Here is a 21,895-nt window from a genome sequence, read left to right as displayed (position 1 = left end):
CTGCAGGAGGAGCTTTCTGCCCCATGGGCTGTGGGTGGATTTGCTGTCTTCCTCCTGGATCCTGTCCTCTGTGGAAGGCCTTTCACACCATCAGAAGTGACTTTTCTACAGTAAGCACTCAAGGAATGAGGATGGTATTTTTATCATTGTCATCTCTGCAGTCCCAGGAACACAGTAGGCAAGTTATGCATATTTACTAAAGAGATGAATACAAGAGACTAGTGGATTTTAAAAACTTGAACCTGAGACTCAGTTTCCTCTTCTGTGAGGTAGTTCACAAGTTTACTGTTAGGTGGCAGGAGCTAGAGGGTGTGAACGTGAGGACTCATAGGAGGAAGTCAGCATAGGTTGCTAAGATCTAGATAGAGAACCCAAGTCAAAGGGAGTGAGACACTGTACATTAGGCTCCTGGCAATGCCTGACACACAGTAGGTGCCCAGTACATATAAGACATCATCATCATCGTCATCACTATTCTTTTTTATTGTTAACAGAATGCACATTTCCAAGTCGGAAGGATCACATAGGATGAATGATGCTTTCTGTAAGTTGAAATACAGAATTGTGACCCTCATCACCTGGGGCAGGATGTCTTGACAAGACGTCATGGCGACTTTCCTGGGACACTGTGCTTCAGTCCTCTGAGTCAGGTTCCCACTCTGTGCAGAAAGGGCCTGGGCACCCAACATTCTTTTTTTTTTTTTTGCTGAAGTTATCGTGGCAACAGTCTCTGTTCAGTCAGAAACAGGAAACTGCCTCTCAAGGCCCTCCAGAAGGACGGAGACAGGCCCCCTGCTGGCCTGGCCACTGCCGAGTTCCTGGTCGATTAGCTCCCTCTGGTGGCAGAGTGTGGGAAATACCGGCAAGAACGCAGTGACACAGGGTTGGGAATCTGCAAGGGCCCAATTGGAAAGGAATGCAGGGAGGAGCAAGAGGTAGCTGACAGAGATCCTTGAGATCCAGGGTCCCAGCTGCTGTTCTCTTCCATTTTAAAAGTGGCCAGAGTGGCCAGAGGGACCCAGGAGCCTCTGGGCCTCTCCCTAACTTCCCTCTTTAGTTGTGTGACCCCAGCTATTTGAGAGCTTCTCCTGAATTCTCCAAACTTGGCCCAGAGGAGGCGATTAGGAAATGACCACCTGACATCTGAGAGCTCCTTTCCAGGAAGGCAGGAGATGCTGGGTGGGAAAGGAGGGCAGCCTAAGACAGAGTTGGCTGGATAAAAGAAAATAGCACAGGGCCAGGGATTTAGTTCAGTGGTTCAGGAGCCTGCCTCAGAAGCGCAAGGTCCTGTGTTCGATCCCTGGTACCCCCCTCCCAAAAAAAGAAAATAGAACACACTAAGTACAGAGCTATTTCAATTCATTTTCACCTTAGTAATGCAAAGGCAAACACAAGAAGAAGGATAACAGGATGAGAGAACAAAGAAGGACCTTCCTATAAGGAAGAAGTTTCCTATGCAGAGTGGGCTAAGTCAGCTGGACAGACCCTCCCTACATCCAAACTGGACTTCTAGGAACACAAAATGCAAAATAGCCATTTTTCTAAAAAGTCTCTAGTTGCTGAGTAACTGACTTTGCCTGTGCTTTGTTTATTCATATAAGAACAGGACAAAGAAGACAATTTGAAATTCCATTTCCACAACCCCCACCTGTAGACAGGAGCAATTTCCCTTCTTATTTCCAATACTCTCCTAAATTCCTCTTTTTGTCCCTGATTTCATTCTTCAAATTTATGAGACAAAGGAGCTTAGTTTGTACTGAATTTACTATTTCAGTTGCAGCCCTCAAATCTGGACCCTGGCACTCCAGGGCTGAAGTTATCCAGGAGACACCCTGAGTCCAGCCCAGCTTGTCCTGGAATGATCAAGTTTGCTTTCACTGCCTGTTTCTCAATATGCTCACAGTTAGTAGGTCTGGGTGGAGGCCTGAATATGAATTATTTTTTTAAATCTCCCAGAGTTTACTGTTGGGTGTCCCAGATGTGGGCAATGCATTTAATCCAGCCTTGCTTCTTCTTCATCCATCCAATGAGGAGACTGAGGCCCAGAAAGGGGAAATCACTGGTCTGGACTCCACTGCTGGCAGGTGGGAGGCTGGGACTCACACCTGTGCCAAGGCTGAGACCACCTGCCAGCCACCCAGGTGTTCCTTCTGATAGCTACATGGTATTGTGTACCTCCTATGGGACCTGGCCCCTCAGACAAGCCACAACAATCATAGATAGGCCTCCCATGCCATTTCTGTGATTCAAGAGGCGGAGGGTGCTGAGAGGTACAACGCTGCCCTCTTCTGCTTCTGGGTAAGTCCCATTCTTGAGGGGCCTGAGAGGGGAGGGCCATCTTTTTCAGCCCCCTAGTTAAAACCCAGCTCATTCTGCACATACCTTAACTGCTTTTTGCAGAGCATTCCAGTGGAAACTGCCCCACATGGTTTAGATTCTGCTACTCCAAACTTATTAGCATCATGGTTTTGTAACACCCTCTTAATGCCCAAGAAGCATTTGCGAGTTTCTTGTTTCTTTTCCCTTTATTTTAAAAAAAAAGAGTTTGGGGCTTGAAAAACCCTTAGAACATTTCAGAGACATACAGTTTTGCCAAAGAGAAGCTGGAGGCCTGGCCAAGCAAGGAAGGCTTGAGCTATTCTTGGGAACTGGTGGGAAAGGGAAAAGATGGGCCTTACTGGACCAGTGCTGGTAACTCCAACTTGAAAGATGCAGGCTGAGTTCAAGGGTCACTGCCTTGGGGTAGGGGAGGTGATTTTCCATCACCTTGGGCTTCACCCAAGTCCTGAGCCACCTCTGTCCCCACCCAGCCCTCAGGCCCTTGGGCCCTCAAGGTTCAGACTCTCTTCTGTCCATTCCTTCTTCTAAAGGAACAGGAGCCAAATGCACCTTTCTGGGATCCCAGAGCAGAGAAAGAAGGGCCCTTTTGAGGTGGAATAGCAGGTGCTGGTGAGTAGATGCCCCCTCTCACTCCTGACCCCTCTGCATGTCCTTCATCCCCTCCCTGAGAGATCCTCACCATTTCCTCTTAGTTTGGATGTTCTGAGTAGGGCAGCCACCAGGCAAAAGCCCTGTGTGAACTTGATGAGTCCCTTCCTTCCCAGGCCTCAGTTTCACCATAAGTAAAATGGGCAGGATGTGTCAGGGTGGAGAATAGAGTGGCTTGGCAGCTTCAGTAGCCTCTTCTGGGATGAGCCATTTACTCCCTGGGGATAACAGCCCCACTTGAAATAGCATTCAGTTCCCCAAGTTTGGAAGCTTCCCTAGGTCAACCTGGGAAGATAAGGTATGGAATTGTGAGAAGGAAGCAGGTACGGGAGGCTGGGGAGGATGGACCTGGCAGCCCTGGGGCCCTACCATAGCTGGCCCATTGCCCACAGGGGCAAGGTGTCCAGGCTGAGCCTTAAGAGGTCCCCAAATCTCTTCCAAGGTGGCTCTTGGGAAGCAGGTGGCTGAAGAAATGGTCCATGGGGACTGGACACAGGACAAAGATCCCAGAGGCCAGTTCAGGGATCTGGGAACTCACCCTGCCATTCCTGTGCCACCCCTTGTAAAAGCTTATCTGCCAGGGTAGAGTCAGAATAGATCAGGGAAGATGCATAAAAAGATGTTTGTTTTCTTTGGGGAACAGAGAGAGCCACAAAGGAGGCACAGGCTCAAGATCTCTCTAAAGTGTATGTGTGTGCATGTATGTGAGACAGATTGGGGGGAGGTGGTGAGAGAGAGAGAGACAAAGTAAAGAAAAGGAGGAAAGATAAAGAAAGGAAGAAAGGTAAAGAGTAAGAGAAAGAAGAGAACGTGTAGAAGGAAAGTGGGAAAGAAGGAGAAAGGAGAGGAAAATGGAAATGGAGGAAATAAAATATAGGAGGAAAAATAAAAATGTTGGTTGATACAGAAGAAAAGGTGAGGGGAAAAGAGAGAAGCACAGATAGAAAAAAGAAGGGAAGGAGTTGAGGAAGGGGAGGCTCCAATTGCAGTGAGCAAGGGGCAGGGAGCAGAATGGAGTGTGGTCACTGTAGGCCAGGCTGGCGAGACCTCCCATCCAGCCTGCGCTCCAGCTTTCTGTCCTTGCGCTGGCGCCGGTCCTTCCGGCCCTTCTTCTGGCGGGCATTTCTCTCTGCAAAGGGAGTATAGGGGCTTGGTTCTGGGGCTGAAGGTCCATGTGTGTCCTGAAGGACAAGGGTGCCCACCCATATACCCACAGGGAGGCCCAGAAGAACACAAGACTCTGGCCTCATCATCATCCTGGGTTAGACTATGGGCTGCAGGAGTGGGTGCCCCACACTGAGCCTTTCTCTGTGGTTCTTTAGGGGCAGGGAGGCCAAGCCAGTATCCTGTTGGACCTGCCTGGCCTGAGGTTTTCAGGAGCCCCCAGTCAGAATTTAGGGTGACCCTCCATGTGCATTCACCACCCTTGACAAGGCCCTGTTCTGAGTCCCTGCTGTTACCCCTCCCCTCCCACCATGGCAGGCTCTGACTCCAGAAACAGGACGGCAACAGTATTTAGCATTTAGCTGCCACCCACCACAGCCCAGACACCCAAAGGGGATTTGAAACTCTCTGCAGTCCCTGCCTGTATTTGGTAGGCATACAGGGAGCTTGGACCTCACTGTTCCCCTATGGAGATGAGGGCTGACTGTAAATAGCAAGACCCAGCTCTGCATCTAGACACCCTGTGAAGGGGGGTAAATTTCTAACACAGATTTCTCACCAGTCCCTCTTCTCAGATCAGGTGACCAGCTTGCTGTGACACATTCTGACTGGAGTTTCTGGACTCTGTCCAGTGCTTTTCCTTCTAGGTGACACACTTGGACTGAGGGGACAAACAGTGACCAGTGGCCAGATGAGCGGGAGGTGTAGATAGAGTCCCAGTAGGCTCTCTTTAAGAGCAAAAGACACTGGTGGTCTCTGCTCCATCTCCTCTGGTTGCAGCTCTCCTGGCCTGCCATGCTTCCTCCTTGGCCTTGGTGGCCCCATCGCTGGCCCCTCTGGGCCTCCCCAGGGCAGGTTCTGGCCCCCTCCACACCATGTCCCTGATATGCTTTCCCAGCTGTTGTCATCGTTATTATTGGCAGGTGAGAAGACCCAGGTATGGTTGGGAGCAAGACAAGCCCGACATTTCTGGCTACACAGCATCTCCATATTGAGGCCATTTTATACAGTGATTGGCCCCCGGCAGTCTGCAGGTGGCTGTGTGCTCACTGGAGCATAGCAAAATGGGCTGATGGAGCCAATCTTCAAGGGCTCAGAGCAATGGTGAGGACCTGAGTCTGGCAGCTGAGCATTATTTCATGTGTGCTTAGGAGTCAAAGCTATGCTCTAGTCCAACTCCTTTCTATGCAGGGCAGACTCAGGGTTCCCCCTTAGACCAAGTTTCCACCTTTGGGGCTCCCTAAACCTACTCCATGTCCCAGGGAGACACTAAAGTCAGGCTCCCACTCTCAGTTCTGGAGCTAACTGTGCAGGCCTCAGGAGAGGGCAGAATCTGGGGACAGGTGTGGTGTTGCCTAAGCCTGTACAGTCAGTTTGAGGCTGCGGTGTGGGTGGTGAGTGGTTTTGTGTCCTTATCCCTCCCCTATGCCAGCCGAGTAGCTGCCCATCTAACCAGCCATCCATCATTTCCCGTCCATCCACCTACCCATTCACCTAACCACCCACCCATCCACTGACCTATCCACCCACCTGTACACCCACCTATCCACCTAACCTCTCATCACCACCCATTTACTTGCTCAGGGAAAGTCAGTGGGACACCTGCTACTATACTTGCCAAGCACTAGAGAGACAGCCGGGTACAAGCAAAGACCTTGCTCTCCTTGGAGACCACATCCTGTCTCATAAGGAAAGCAGACACTGCACAGCAAACACAGCAGGATCAGTAAGGACAGTGTGAGTGCTGTGATGTGACTGACGCACAGTGACTCTGGGGGCAGGAAACTCAGACAATCTCTCTGCATCTGTGGAGGAGGCATCTGAGCTGAGCCCAGGTGATACCAGGCTGTGAGGACTCAAGGAGCTGGATGTGCAAGTGCTCAGCACAGCACTGGCACCTGATCAGCACATGATGAGCACCTGCAGCTGCTGCCTTTATGAGCGTTCTTATCACCGCCACTGCTGTCATCTAGGGGAGAGCCTTCCTCTCTGGATCCTTCAATAACCAAGAAGCCCTGCCAGCTTTCAGACCCACGAGGAGGGTGGCTACTATAGGAAGGGCTGCAGAGGACTGTCTGTCTGTCTGTCTCCCTGGGTCTGGATTCCCTTGGTCTTTCACCCATCTCAACTGTCCTCTCTGACCCAACTGCCAGACATGACTTTCAGAGGCTCCATCGCTGCTCTCTGCTCTCCCAACTCAGAGACCACATGTCCTTCTGAAATGGGGGTGTCCATCAGCTCAAACTCTCCTCCACATGTCCTAGTTATGTGTCCAGGTGACCTGGTTCCAGGTCTCTCAGCCTTAACCATGACTTTAGACTCTTTGCACATGACAGGTTCACCCCTCCCTGGCTGTGCAACCTTTGGGCAAGTGAGTCAAGCTTCTTGGGCCTCCATCTCCTCACCTTTAAATGGGTGTAATAATACCTACTTCATAGCATCATTGTGCAGAAAACAGTCTAATGGCCCAGCACATAGTATGTGCATAGTTAACACCGCCAATTCTTACTACTATTCCCTGCCACATCTTACCCACTAGACTTGGCGGCCTATCTCCCCTTTGAATCAGTGGTTTTTGAGTGCTTCCCAGGGGTATTTTGGAAATCTGTGCAGTGGTCTTGGCTGCCGCATTAAACAGGCCCCATGGCATTCAGTTGACAGGAACTGGGAGCATTGCATGTGACAGCCCCCACAAACACTAGCTGTCCCTGGTGCATCACATTCTGTTATGTCCTGGCCCAGCCTCATGCAGCTGAAAGCCGAGCTCTGCCCTGTGGTGATGGTGAGTGATTCAAACACTTCCACGCACTGACCATTCTAGGCCCGCAGTGTGGCCCCAATCAAGAGGGCAGATGGACTTCACTCATGTTTGGTCACCATTAAGGAAGCAGCACCATGTAGCAAGGAGGCCAGATGTGCATGCAAAGTGCTGACCCAGGCTGCACCTGTCCCCATGACCCCTCTCACTAGTGTGTGGTGGCAGAGCATTCCATTGTGAACTTTCTTCTCTTTCTCTCTTCTATGACAGGGCCCTGTGATGAACTGTTCTAAAGGACATGTGCCCAGGCATTACGTTTCCCATGGAATCTGTTTCAGCTTGGTAGGGAGCACGTTCCAGAGTTCTGATATGAGAAGGGGAGGTCAGTCTGGAAGAGTTGTCTGTCTTCCTCAGGTGCTTGGGATTGCCCCATAGGCAAGGCGAGCTCCCCCTTGTGAAGGTGCAGTATAGGGGGGGACTCAAGACTGTTCCTGGGGGCAGCATCCCTAGGACACTAAGAGCCCTCTGGGGGCCCTGCCCCCTGCAGCCCCACATGCCACCTTTGCTCACCTCCTGGACAGGGCCTCTGGATGGGACATTTCCTGGACTCAGACTGCACCTGGCAGGTGGCCTCCTCCTCCTGCCCGGCCAGCCCAGCCTCACGTACGCGGGTCTCCAGGCCCCAGGTGGCACCACAGGTCTTCCTGTCATGTGTGCAGGGGCTCCAGCTGCCCCAGGCTCCCAGCTTACATTCCTCTGTGGGGCAAGGGAGCAAGATGGACAGACAGACCAGTTAGCTAGCAGTGAATGGCCTTCAGTGCAAGGGCAGGGCCTGGGCATTTCAAGATACCATCTGTACTTGCAAGGGGTGCTCAGTCTCTCATTAGGGACAGAAGGAAACATGTGTAAAATCAATTCCCAAGAACCCATGATGAGCATCATGCTACAGCGGGAAGAGACTGCCATGGCCAAAAGCCAGCTGGTAACTAACTACCCAGCTTTAAGGGGCAGGCTTTCTGCTAGAGGCAACCCATGAGCCAACCTGACAATAGAGAGGACTTCACAGCAGGAGAGGAAAGCAGTTCTAGGCCCTGTGGCTGCCCAAATCGGGGTGACTGTTCAGGAGGGGAGGGGCAGGAGATGAGGCTGAAGATCTTCTGGGAGGTCCCTGGGGAGCAAGGCAAAAGTCTTGAACTTGATCTCTGATCAACCACAGAAGGCAGAAGCTACCCACTGCTGCTGGGAAGGAACATGAAGTCTAGGGCTTGCAGTTCTTAGTACAGGCGAATTTTCACTTTTATATGTAAATATGTATTTTATATACATCACATTTGATTCATCTAAGAGTCCCTGAGAGGTAGACACAGGAATCAGAGGCTGTGAATGCCCCTTTTCACAGATTAGCACACTGAGGCCTGAAGCAGACATGGGATTTGCCAAGGGAGCACAGTAGGGGCTCACACACACACACAGAGTTTAAGGTGCCATGCAGCCCGCAGAGAGCAGAGCGGCAAAGGCAGAGCAGTTGGGCCAGCCCTGCCTTCTGACTCCGCCTCCACATGTCAGGCTGGGGCAGGGGCTGCCAGTGAAGTAATGGAACCACAGGCAGCTGGGGTTACCCAGAGGAGGCAGGGGACACAATGTGGGGGACCAGAAAGGCTTGTTGGAGGGGGAGACTCCTGAACTGAGGGTGGGCTAAGGGCAGGAGGTCTACGGGCAGAAGGAGTCCCCAGGACCACTTGGCCCAGGATGCCCCCCTGGATTGGGCAAGCAGCAGCAGAGCTCAGACAGGAAGAGGAAGATGGAGTATGGAGGCCAGCAGAGGGGAGCAGATTGCCCAGGGCCTGTTCCTCTGGCAGGAGCCACAAAGGGCCTCTAGCGGAGAGTCACCCAAGCAGACTGTCATTTTGAAATAATCTGGCTGTGTGGTGGAGAGTGGGCTGGAGAGGGAGAGGTGAGGCAGGGAGGCAGGCGGGAGGCTGTGACCTTAATCCCAGTGATGGGCCTGGATGGGGAGATGGGGTAGAGGTGGGCTTGGAAGCTTCATGCTGCTTCAGTTTTGTGCCCCAAGTTCTTTCTGCCAGCTGACATACTGTGCACTCATTCTCATGTCTACTATCTGCCCCCTGAAATGTCACTGTGAGGACAAAGGCTCTGTCTTCTGCTCACTAACATGTCTGCAGCACCTAGGCTAGGACTTGGCCAGTCAGGTATGATGGTGGAGGCTTGTAATCCCAGGACCTGGGAGGCTGAGGCAGAAGGATCTCAAGCTCTATCCTAACCTGGGCCATTTGTGGCTTATTGAGGCTCTGATTCAAAAAATTCAAAAAGGTCTGAGTTCAAAGGGTTGGGTGTAAAGGACCTCGGTTTAATCTCCAGTTCTCCAAAAAGAAAGAGGCCATAGCCAGAGCAGATGGTCTAGTGGATACCACGCGAGTGAATGAGTGACCACACTGGGTTGTACACAGGGTGAGGGAGAGAAGGGTCCAGCTGCTGCGTGGGTCTGGGCATGGCCACGGCAGGGATTCTGGAGCTGGGTGTGGAGCAGGAACTGGCTTGAACCACTGGGGAAGGGGCTTTCAGAGCCAGGAGCCTCAGCTGTGGGATAACCATGACCATGTGCCCAGGGAGACCTTGGGGCACTGACAAGGCCACCACAGCCAGGGCACTCACAGACAGGGCCTGGCAAGGAGCTGTGGACAGATAGTGACAGCTAACACACACTGCCAGTTGCTGAACAGAGTATTTTAAACTGCATAGATGCTTTTAATCCTGTAACAACACTTCCCCATGAGGTAGGATCTATGTTCTCTCATGATTTTTTTAACATTTGGAGAAGCTAAGGCACAGAAATCACTAATGAATAAGTTTTAGAGCCAGGATTTGATCCTAGATTGATTTTTCCATACTGGGGATTGAGCCCAGGGCCTTCACACTGAGCTACATCTCTAGTACTTTTTATGCATTTATTTGTTTTTTATGTTGAGACAGGGTCTCAGTGAGTCACTAAGTTGCCCAGGCTGGGCTTGAACTTGCAATCTCCCTGCATCAGCCTCCCTGAGTGCTGGCATGACAGACATGCACCAACACACTTAGCTTGATCCTAGATGTTTTATTCCAAAGTCATTGCTCTTCTTCTGTCTCCTTGGTAATCAGACGGTGCTAATGTTGGTACCAACAGTTATCGCCTTCACGGTGGCTGGGTCAGCTCCAGCACACTGGAGGATGACTCTGTGTAGGTCCCCAGTGCACAAGACTCAGTGGGCCTGGGCATCCCATCCCCACATGACAACCTACTGTGATGTGTCCTTGTCTCCTAACACCTGTCACCAAGTCCCTCCTCCAGGCAGGGGAGGAGTCCCCACTCACCCTGGCACTCCCGGGTGCTCTGGTGGGTCAAGGTGCCTGGTGGGCAGGTGGGCAGACACTTCCCCTTGTGCAGAAAGAATCGTCTCTTGCAGCGGATGCAGAAGTCCTGGCTGAAGCAGCTGTCACATGTAGCCCCGCATTCTGCAACAGAGCCAGGACACTGGCCGGTGAGGCTCCCTGCCCAGGAAGCGACCTGGGTCTGGCTGAGGTGGCCCCTAGGCAGCCACACGCTCTGCAGCATGGGGTCCAGCTGCAGAGTCTCCTCTGAACTCCAGACTTGGCCAAGGTAAAAATGGGCTGCTTGTGGGAAATCACCTTTTCTCATTTTAGCCGTACTCAGGAAGGGCAAATGAGTTGCTTAAAATCACACAGCAAATCTGGGCTGGGAATGAGGCCTTCCTGGCTGTTTTTCCACCAAGGCTCAGAGACATTGATGGTCTGTCCCAGGTCACAGCACAAATAGGAGGTAGAACACTTTTCTGAGCTAGGCCCAGAGCAGGTGAGTAACAGGCAAGGCCACAAACCAAGCCAGAAGTGATGGTTCCCTTTGCCCTGTCAGTGCTGATGAAGGCAGAGAGGGGACTGACTGCCAGTCTGGAGCTGAGCAGGTGTCAAGTCTGGGCTCAGGTGTCTTCCTGGCTCCCCTGGCTGTGCTGGGGGGAGAGAATGGGACAAGGAGGGAACCACGTACTTTTGCACCTGTTGACCTCCTGGCCGCGGATGCCGAAGAAGCCGAGTGGACAGTCGTGCACGCACTTGCCGTACTGGCGGATGCCCTCACGGCGGATGAGCAGGAAGAGCCTCTGCTGGCAGGTGGAGCAGCCGTTCTCCTCTGAGCAGATGACGCAGCCTGTGCAGTTGCCCCCCAGGCCAGGGCCCACTGCCAGCCAGACCAGGAAGGAGGGGAGGGGAGACAGTCAGCACACATGGGAGCTGCCCAGACTTTCTCACTGCGCTGTTACCTGGGCACATGGCTCCCAAACAAGACTACATTCCCCAGCTTCCCTCGCAGCTAGATGCAGGCATGCAGCCAAAATCTGCCTTAAAGGGTGGAGTCATGCTCTTTGTCATCCCTTGTCTTTCCTTTGGGTGGAATGTGAACGTGATGGTTGGAGCACAAGCAGTCACTTTGGACCATGAAGTGGAAACCATGCCCTGAGAATGGCGGAGAGATAAGATCAAAGGAGCCTGGGTCCCTGAAGACAGAACTGTTGTACCAGCTCTAGACTGCATGTGTAGACTATTAGGATGAGTGATAAATCAATGTCTGTTTTACTTAAACTACTGTCATTTGGAGTTTTCTCTTATTCATACTTAGAATTTACTAACAGTGTGTATGAAGTTGATCAAAAAATACAGTTGATAGGTAAATTTTTAAAATTTATTATCAAAAAGACACATTATCATTAATCTTGTCAAAATATTTCAAATATGCTTATCCCATCCTTCTTGCCACTTTTCTGAAGCATCTTAGGAAGTCCTCTTTCTTGAGTGTCTTTCGTTGCACTGTCATGGCTTGCCTCAGTGTCCTGAACCCACTCAAAATGCTTACCTTTCATGATCATTTGATTTTCAGAAAGAGCCAGAAGCTCCACAGAGCCAGATCTGGTGAATAAGGTGGATGAGATATGCTGTAATACTTTTACAAGCCTGCCTTTCTGGTGGATGGCACTCTGCAGCAGCATTAACCAAATTTTTTTTATCACAACTTGGAAAGAAGACTTCCAGGGTTGCTGCAGAAAGTGGCAAGAACAATGGGATAAATGTGATAAAAGTTAGGGGCATAGCTGGGCATGGTGGCCCACGCCTGTAATCCCATTACTCGGGAGTCTGAGGCAAGAGGATCACTATGAGTTCAAGGCCAGCCTGAACTACAAAGTGAGACCCTGTCTCAAAAAAAAAAAAAGTGAGGGGGATAATTTGGGAGGGATTAATGGCAAAGAGCCTTTTACTATAATAAACTGTTTATGTAAACATTCACTATATATTTTGATCATCCTTTGTATTTTGAGTATGTCAGGAGCACGTGCATGTGGGGAGGGACCGAGACCCTCACCCTTCTTCGTGGTTCTGAGAGATATTCCATTCCCCACAGTCACCACGATCAAATGCACCCAACACCGTTGGGTATAGTAAGTTGAGGGGAGGAATTTTTATTGCTCCAGAACTGGGAGCCAGGAACCAAAGCTGGGGAGAAAGAGGTAGAAAATGTCCTTGGATCTAAAGAGCCTCACCAAGGCCACAGGGAGGCTGTAGGGTGGTAGGGAGGCCATCTCCTCAGGATCACTCAGAGGGAGTCCAAGGAGTTAGGGGTTGTCAGCCTGGGGCAGCCGGCAGCACTGCTGTGACTTTTTCTCTGCTCCCAACCCTCCAAAGCCAGGGAGGAGACACACAGGAAGTCTTCAAATAGAGCATCAGGGCTTTAAGGGGGTGCTAGCCTCTCCTGCCCCAGAGGGATATAAACCTGCATTCACAGCCCTGCAGCTCGGCCCCTTCCCATACCTCTCTGAGCAGAGACAGGTGATCAGGAGAGGGGGCAAAGCCGAGAGGGGAGACAGCAGCAGGAGAGCTGGCCTGTCCTTCCCAGCAGGCTTGAGGGGTTGTCAGGGGCCAGGGCCCTCAGGAGGAGCCAGGCTTGGTGGCCTGTGAAGCTGCCTTGCAGGGGTCCATAGCTGTCAGCTGCCCAGCAGTGAGAGGCAAAGTGTCAGAAAGTGATCAGGTCTCAAAGAGGGACAAGAAAGGCCGAGCATCTCCTTAGAAGAAGCAACAGGGCAAACACTAAACACTCCATGTTTGTGCTCCATCAAGGTCAGCTGTTCAATGAACTTGTCACACACCTTGCTCCCCTGAGCCCTCAACCCTTCAAGTCGGGTGGGTCCCCACCAGAGCCTAGCCAGATTCTCACTCCTGTGAGTCCAACACAAAGTGCCGGGATGCCCGGGGTGGTGTTATAGTTAGGATCTGGAATGTCCCCCAGAGGCTCCTGAGTCAAAGGCCTAGTCCCCAGTGTAGCAGCATTCAGTGGTGGGGCTCTGGGGAAGTGATTGGATCATGTGGCCCTGACCACTGGGTGAATCCATTGATGGTTCATAGCTGGTGGACCACTGGGCAGTGATGGAGCCTTAGAAGCTGGGACCTAGTTGAAGGGAGTGGTCTTGTGGGTGTGACTTTGAGGGTCCTATATTCTCTCCCTCTCTCTCTCCTCTCTCCTCTCTCTCCTATAAGTTCTCAGGCATTTTGTCATAGTGACAGAAAGCTTTCCAACACAGGTGGGGCTGTAGTGGAGGCAGAGCAGGCTCTTCTGCCCAGACCAGGCCAGGCTTCTTCCTCTCCTTCTCCTGGAATGCATCCTGCCACCTCCCAAACTTGATCTTCAGCTCCCTGAATTCTGTGAACAGCCCCCCTCCATCCTGCTGAGAACCTCGTTTCTGTTGCTTACAACCGAGCCACCTGAGATGTATGCTGCCCACAAGTACAAGGTAAATGACAAGCACTCTGGGCCCTATCCCCAAGGCAATGGGCAAGGTAGCAGTGCCCTTGATTCTCTTGCCCAGAGAAGAGAACTGCAGCAGGGCAACAGAGTGAAGATTTGTGTTTCCAAAAGTGTAGAGCTGGCAGGGACCTGAGGAAAGAGAAATTGTGCAGATGTCGGAGGGATTTCCAGGGCCCAAGAGAGAGCCACCTCAGCAGAATTTAACAGGGCCTGGTCTTCCCACTTACTTGGCAAAACATTTAAATTCTGATGGTACCAAGGGCTGCTAAGGATAAAAGGAAACTTTTACTTCTGATAGCCATGTGCTCTTGGGAGGTAAACCTAGCAGCATCTACTGAATCTGAAGACATGCCTTTTTCAAACATAGCAACTTGGCCTCTTGAATAAAACCCCAGCACATTATCACTCCCAGAGGCCTTGTTCCTGCACAGACCACCCAGTTCCACCCCAGCCTCTGATTCAGGTTGGGTGGAGCCTGGAGATCTACATTTCTAACAGATTCCTGGGTGACCTGATCTTGCTGCTCAGGGACCATTCGCTTGCAGAAACTCTGGCACTGTGCACAGAGAGATGTACACAAAGAGGTTTATTGCAGCATGATTTAACAACAAACAATTGCAAAAAGCTAACTCACTATCAAAAGAATAGATAAGTGCATGGTGGTATAGTCATATACCACAGCCATATACCACATATACAACCCAGCTATGATAAATGATGGAGGTAGAGTTATAGTTACCATTGTGGTCGCAACTCAAAGGCAATGCCCAGAAGAAAAAGTAAGTTGCACAATGAATCATGCAGCAGAACCATTTATATCAAGTTCAAAGCCTGCTGAACAGCTTTGTAACACTGATGTTACATAAATGTGTACTCAGAGAAGACATAAAAGGGATGAACATACACCGAATCCAAGCTGGTGGCACTTCTGGGTCAAATGTGGGGTAAGAGATGGGGAAATAAGACTAGAGACTTCCCTTATGTCTGTAATGTCTACCTTCTTAAAAGCTGAAGCAAATGTGAAAATGAAAAGATTTGATCAAATTGGCTGGCAGGTGCACAGATGTGCATTACACTATTTTTTATTCTTAGCTGTAAGTTTAAAATAGTCCACAATAAAAATACATTAAAAGAAAAAAGCATTTAGCCTCTATGTTGCCCTGGTCCAGGAGAAGACTGAATTCTCCCCCTTCACTTCCCTCAGCTCCCCTTCCAGAGCTAAAGTGGCAGACAAGGGAAGTGACACATTCTGGAGCTATGGGAAGGGATTCTGAGAGCAGTGGAGACCCACACCCTGTACTGAGTTAGTCCTCTCCCAAGTGCATTCTGCCTCAGATCCTAAAACTGATTTCTAGCAATTCACATTGTGTACAAGCAAAGACTGATTTCCCAGGCTCCTTTGAAGCTACATGTCCACAAACTGTCCAATGAGATATGAGTGGGCATCTCCTTGGTCACACCCAGGAAATGCCTGCTCTTCTTCTCCATCTTACTTTTCTTGTTACTGAGACCACATACCCAGCACCCACAAATTAAAAGAGGAAAGTTTTATTTAACTTACAGTTTGTAGAGGTTTCAGTCCATAATCAGCTGGCTCCAAGGTAGGATGGCTTGGCAGAGGGGGATCACAGAGGAGAAATATTTCATGGCAGGCAGAAGACAGCAAAAGCAAACAAGCAAGGGACCTTAGCAGCTTTTTTCCACCCCTTTTATACTCTATCTAGGCTACTGGGATTAGGGTGGTGCCAAACCAATCAGTGGACTGATTTAGTAATCACACATCCTTAATCCTACCATTGCAGCATGAATCAATCACACACTCTAGGTCCAGCCACTTCTGAAAAAGCCCCACCTATGACTGCCTGAGGCTTTGGGGGACATCTAGATACAAGCCATAACATCCCCTCACAGAGTAATTGCAGGATCCACAGCTGAAGCCATGGTAGGGTGCAGTGATGGAGAACTCATAAAAAGAGATCACTGCAGCCACATCAATCCAGGAGTGCCTACTGTGCATTCTATGGGAATGGCAAGAAATTGTGATAATCTTGTTTAGGTAGCTTGGCCTTTCTGATGCTTCATAATGACTGATGGTGTCAGGTCTTCAGCCAGCAGGTAAACACAGAGCAATGTCACTGGAGACCTGGGTAGCATCCTCTGTGCCTCTCATTGTGTTAGCTCTCACAAACGGGGTATTACTTGGTAGATAGGAAATAGATCATGTGGAAGCAGTTCTGTTTCTGCAGAGTAGAGGGATCTGGAGCAGCAACTACACACCCTGACTGCCACAGCACCCAAAAGGAACCTTTTGATTCCAGGAAACACACTGAAAACCCCCAAGTCCTTTTACATTTCAGGCAGATCTTGGCTCCCATTGCTGACCTCTCCTAGCTCCGTTGCAAGTTTCTACATAAAAGCATCTACTCTCTAAATTACAACTTCCTGAGTTTCTTGGGGTATCAGATTGGATGGCACCTCATTTAAGTTCCCTTAGCAACTGTCTCCCATAATCAAGACCATCCTTACCCAGATGACATGCCAGTTGGCCCCAAGTGTATGGCCCTGCATGCATCCAGCAGCTGGAGAAGCCTGAATGACTTCTGAGTCAACTATCCCTTTCCTGCCGCCTCCAGTTTAGTTTCCTCATCTTTTCCCCAGTGCTTGGGGGCAGGGGGAGCTAAGACTTGGATGTCTATTTCATGGGGAATGATAAGCATGCCAGGCCTCACAGTTGACAAAGTGATGCAAGCTGTGACAACTCTGAATACATTCATCAACCCAGGGTTGGAACACCCACCCATGCAGTCATTCATCTCTCCTTTCATCAGACAGTTACTGAGCCCTACTGTGTGTCAGGTCCAGTACTAGCTCATTGTTTATGTGTTTGGGGGCAGGGGCTCACTGTGTGAGCATGGGCAAGGCACTTTACCTCTCTGAGCCTCAAATTTCTAGATATCAAATGAGGGTAATAATACATGTCATGATTAAAGGAGATCATGCAGGAAACGCTTAGCTGATAAATTGCAGCTAGTGTCATTATGTTTAAGAGGATGAGATTTCTGCCCATAAGGGTCTAAGAAATACTAAGGACATGGGTTATGGCCAGGTGCTCTGGTGGAAATCCTAGCTCCATTGCTCACTGAATGGCTTTGGACCAGTCTCTTCATCTCTGAGAGCCTCAGTTTCCCCATCTGAACAACTGGCAGCAACTCCCACCCTCACTGGCCTTGTTAAGAAAGGGAGCAAACAAACCAGCAAGTGTCCGGCACATAGTACTTGCTCCTCGTACACCTAAGCTCCCTTCCTGTCCCCTTACTGTCCTGACACCCACAAGACTGTGGAGAGCTGGGACAGGGATGTGGCTGCTCCCCTGCGGCGGAGTGAGTGGCCCTGGCAGAGACACTAGCAGGCAGCTTTTGTCTTGGGTGAAGGGCAGGTTTATTCTTTCTGTTGGGGACAAGGAGTGACTTGTGCTCTTCAGGGAAATGTCCAGCCTCAGGGTCACTCACATCCTGAGAATAGTCCCATACACCTTGCACTAACAGGAGTCAATGATGCAAGGTTTGCAAGTGACCACTTGAAATGCTTCCATTGGGGAGTTGAGAGTGGATTTAAGGTCACCTCTGCATCATCACACTTCCGGCCCACATTCACTCTACAGCACTTTCCTTGGGGTCAGAAAACCTAACTCAGAGTGGCCTGAGACCAGGCTCAGGCTGTGATCTGGGCTCCTGAGAATCACATGTTCTCCCAGACAAGTCCATCTCCTTGGCAGCCCAGTGAGCCTGTCACTGAAACATCCTCAGTACCCAGGTCAAGAACTCCAGCCCTAGGTTTATTCTTTTTTTTCAAAGACTAATTTGGACAGACTGACAGCATTATAAAACAAGAGATTTCACATGGAAAAGCTGAAATTCAGACTTTTCTGGAAAAAGCCAGGATGTCTGCCAGTGCTGGGCCTGCCTCCTCACAGGGCAGTAAGTGGCTGCAGTTACATAATTGGAGCGTGTGCTCTCCAGTTTGCCTCAGACCCTCCCACTCCCTAGTACTGCCCCTGAAACTGAGGGCAAAGGCCAGGTGCTGTCTATTACCATGCTTGGGCTGGAGCCCTCACCCACTTCACTCATAATAGGAAATAATATAACGAGGGAAAAGAAGGAATCTAGCTATGTTGCCCATGCTGGCCTCAAACTCATGTACTCAAGTGATCTTCCTGTCTCAGTCTTCTGAGCAGCTGGGACTAGAGGTGTGTGCTGCTGTGCCAGGAGAGCAGCAGTGCTCAACGTTGAGCGTGCACCACAGTCACCTGGAGGGCTTGTGTAGCAGACTGTTGAGCCTGGCCCAGCGTTGCTGACTCGGTGGATTTGGATGGGCCTGGGAATCTGCATTGCTAATGGGTCCCCAGGAGGTCCTGGTACTACTCTTGGGCCCACACTTTGAGAAACACTGGTGGGGAGCACAGTGAAAAGCCAGACTGCTTAGTTTCACATCCAAGCTCTGCTCCTTACCCTTCCCTATGTGACTCTGAACCGGTTGATGTCTCTGTGCCTCCATTTCCCCATCTGTAAAACAGGAATACTACTGGCCAGCCTCACAAGCAGGTTATGAGGAGCTGGGAAGATAACAGTTAAGGGGTCTCAGTGACATCACTGTCACTCTCACCACCTGCCTGGCCTCCACTGATGTCTGTGACTCTGGGATTCTTTTGACAATCAGGGTAGGGCTATTTATTTTGATATCCACAGTTTTGGGGGTCAGGTTTCTTTGTAATGGGGCTGTGTCCAGGGAAGTGTGCTAGCATGGGAACATTGCTGGTCATGGTGGACTGAGAATTTCACACAGCTGGTGTGAGGACTCCCTGGGAGTGAGAGAGATGGGAGGAAAGAAAGTGATCGCTATCCCCTTCGCCATAGCAGTGAGCCTGAGTTGAGCCAGGCCCTGGCCTAGTACCTGCTCTGTCCCTGGAAGAGAGCCAGAACTTCGCCTGAGGAGCCCCCACAGAGCCCTGGGCAGTGCATCCTGCAATCCCCTCCTGGCTGTAGGGATAAATATCACTGATGACCAAAGGAAATAAACAACATCTGGACCGCTTGCCTACCAAACTGTCACATCTGGGAGGCAGTCACCACTGCTGGGGGCTGGCATAGAGTAGCTCTGCACATTCCTGCCTTGGGGGCAGATTGCACTATCCCCAGCAAGGGGTGGTCCTGGGGGTGGCTCCTGGCTTAGAGGCTTCCAAGACTGTATGACCAGAGGTGTTCAGCCCACTGGCCCCTTCTCATTACTAGGGTGGGGACCTAGGAGGCCCGAGTTCAGCAGAACCTGAAGAAGTAAACTCAAGGCGATACACCCTGCTGCCAGTGCCTCCAGGGTTTCCCTTTATCCTCCACACAGGGCACAGGGCCCCCTGGCGCCTGGCCGAGCACTCTCCCCACTCTGTGCTATGCTAGGCTACTGCCTCCAGTTGTGTTCACTTGACCTTAACCAAGGCAAGAAATTGGCCACATGGGCCATTCAGACTGCCCAGCATGGGCTGGCCCTTCTGCATTTCCATCCATGTGTCCATCCTTGGTTAGACACTCAGTACATCAGTAAAGCTGTGTTCAATGAAGAGATGAAGCACCACTAAGGCCAACATCTTGTCGAGAGAGGTATTGGGTCCTTCTTGTTTTTTATAACCAGCCTTGGGTAATCCTGGTAGGCTGTTAATCTGAAGTTCAGTGCTGGCCAGGAGATGGACAAATGTGGGTGTGCACCCTGGCTATACCACTATATTCACCCTGCCAGGTTCTAAAAAGGATCCCTGCCAGACTGCCGAGTGGCATCTTGAACTCAGCAGGCCCTCCCCTACTTCCCCAAGCCAGGGTGTGCAGGGGACCAAGAGAATCCCAAGTGTTCCACCTGTGCAGACGCATGAGGTCTTCAGAACTCCTGGGGAGGTCACCAGGATTTCCCAAACTCTAATGAGCATACCACAGGCCTGGGTTTAAAGGTAGATCTTGATGGAAAAGTTCTGAGGGAGCCAAGAGTCTTTCTAGCAAGATCTGGGGAGGCTGGCAGGACCTCACAGCCCATGTGAGAAGCAAGGACAGGGATGCCTTTGTTACCTTTGCTTCAGGGCTGAGGTAGCCAAGCTCAAGACCAAGTGTGAGTGGTGAAGCTTGACTAGAACCCATGGCCAGTGCCCCCCCAACTCTGTCTACATTGTCACAGGTCTCACCCTTGTGGGCTGATGATAGTGGGTGGGGAGGGACGGTATGGGTTATATCTGGAAGGAGCAACCTGACTTCTCACACCACTCGTAGGATGGGCATTTCCACAGTGGCCTGAGTTGAGGATAGTCCTGCTGACAGGAATGCTGGTTGGGCCTATGTATGCCTCAAAACAGGGGAAGGTTTGTGGTGACAGATGAAACCCATCTCTAAAGGACTTGAGTGTCCTGGTGTTGAAGCATAGAGAAGTCCTCAGCCCCCGTAGGACCACCGTTGCCTGGTCTTTTAGGGCCCTCAGTGGTAGCAGATGGACACAAGGCAGAGCCAGCCTCCCTCCCCACGCCAAGCCCCATCTCTGCTGTCTCATTCTCTAAGGTCCACCCTGCGCCTTCCAGATGCCTTCTGCCTCCACTAGCTGCTCACTAGAAGCTGCATCTGTGCTAGGCAGCAGGGAGCCCTGGAGGTGCTGAGTGGAGCCTCGGAGGTGCCGAGCAGCCCAGAGCAGCCCCTTACCCCGTGACCTTCAGAAACACTGCACTTGGGGGGAAATAGGATTGTTCTGGGATTCCTCATCACTTGGCCAGATCTGGGTGATCTTGGGGTTAGGAGCAGCCAGCTGAGACCTTGAGACCAGGACACAGGGGGACGGGTCAGTCAGCCTCTAGCTGGCTTCTCACATCTCCTCTTCCCAGAGCTCAGCACCCTGTTACCTATGAACATCAGTCTGTCCTGAGTATGAAACTGCCACCAAATCAATGTCTTCAGAAATGTCAGAAACTTGTCATGTGTGTACCAATGTTATAATGCTGTCAAGTATGTGAAGCTGTATATGAAATTGTCTTGCAATTGCTTTAGAGGTAAAACTATTGTCATGAAATGTCAGGTGCATGTGGTTGACTTTAGTTAAAAAAAATGCTGAGAAGTCAGTCCCTTTTCCTGTCCTAGGGATGGGTTTGCTGTGAGTGTGGCCTTGAACAAGTTGTAAAATGCTCTGTGTACCAGTTTCTTCTTCTGTAATGACAATGCTTAGTGCACAGTAGGTGTTCAATAAGTACTTGTTAAATGACTTTTTAGGGCTTGGAGTGACTCAGACAGGATCTGGCTCTTTCTGCTTGTGTCTCTCCCACAACAGGGTGGTGTGGGTAGGTGACTGGGTTAGTCTCTCCCACTGGGATCATCTCTGAGGCTACCTTGTTGTCACAAAGTGCCATGAGACCTATACACAAAGTGCTGGCAATACAAGGGGCAAGATGCGGTAGCTACATCTGCCTTTCTCCTCCTGAGAAACAGGATTCCTCAGGGCTTTATCTGGTCCCAGAGGCCTCTTCTGGCCCTTTTGGGTGTTGTAAAAGCTTTTGCTTTGGTCAGATGCAGTGTGCATACATGTAATCCCAGCTGCTCAAGAGACTGACACAGGAGGATCACAGTTTCAGGGCCAGCCTGGGCAACTTAGTGAGATCTTGTCTCTAAATAACAATAAAGGACTGAGGACACTGCAGCTCACAGCTCTCTGATTCGAGCTCTAGTATCACAGGCACACACAAAAAAAGCCTTCTGATTTGCCTGAACAGAAAGTTGGCAGCAGGGGAGGCCTAGCAGGGCACCTCCAGCCAATGACGATGCTCAGTGTCCAAAGGGAGGAAAGGCGATGCCAGTGATCCAAACCCAGGAGGTCCTGAGAGCCCTGGTGAGGCAATGAACTCCAGGATCCCAGGGTAGGTAGGAGAACTGTCCACAGGAAGCCAAAAGCCCATGATCCCTAACACTAAGCTCCCAAGAAAGGTCCCAACTTTCCAGGTCTGTCTGCTCCATTATTAAAGTCCTACTTTGCTGCTATGAGCAGAGCTCAGCACCAGAAATTAGGACCCAAATCCTGTTACTGCTTAGCCTCATGCATGACCTCTGTAGAAC

The 21,895-nt window shown here is 50.7% G+C and overlaps 1 protein-coding gene across 1 annotated transcript in view; it reads right to left on the bottom strand.

Annotated features, from left to right (window-relative positions):
* Positions 1–373: 373 nt before the first annotated feature.
* Positions 374–21,895, bottom strand: part of Rspo4 (R-spondin 4) — a 37,691-nt gene continuing 16,169 nt past the window's right edge. The window contains exons 2-5 of the mRNA XM_087188766.1: positions 10,971–11,159; positions 10,280–10,420; positions 7,481–7,666; positions 374–4,117 (exon numbers count right to left, since the gene is read on the bottom strand). Coding sequence (XP_087044892.1) covers positions 4,011–4,117; positions 7,481–7,666; positions 10,280–10,420; positions 10,971–11,159 — 623 coding nt within the window. The 3' untranslated portion in view covers positions 374–4,010. The remainder of the gene's footprint in view (positions 4,118–7,480; positions 7,667–10,279; positions 10,421–10,970; positions 11,160–21,895) is intronic.

Source organism: Heterocephalus glaber, unplaced genomic scaffold, assembly GCF_053883595.1.
Source record: "Heterocephalus glaber isolate CG9 unplaced genomic scaffold, H.glaber_assembly_v1.0 deba00001532, whole genome shotgun sequence".
Taxonomy (NCBI): Eukaryota; Metazoa; Chordata; class Mammalia; order Rodentia; family Bathyergidae; genus Heterocephalus; species Heterocephalus glaber.
The sequence above is the reverse complement of the archived record's forward strand: the minus strand, read 5'-3'. Positions and strand labels throughout refer to the sequence as shown.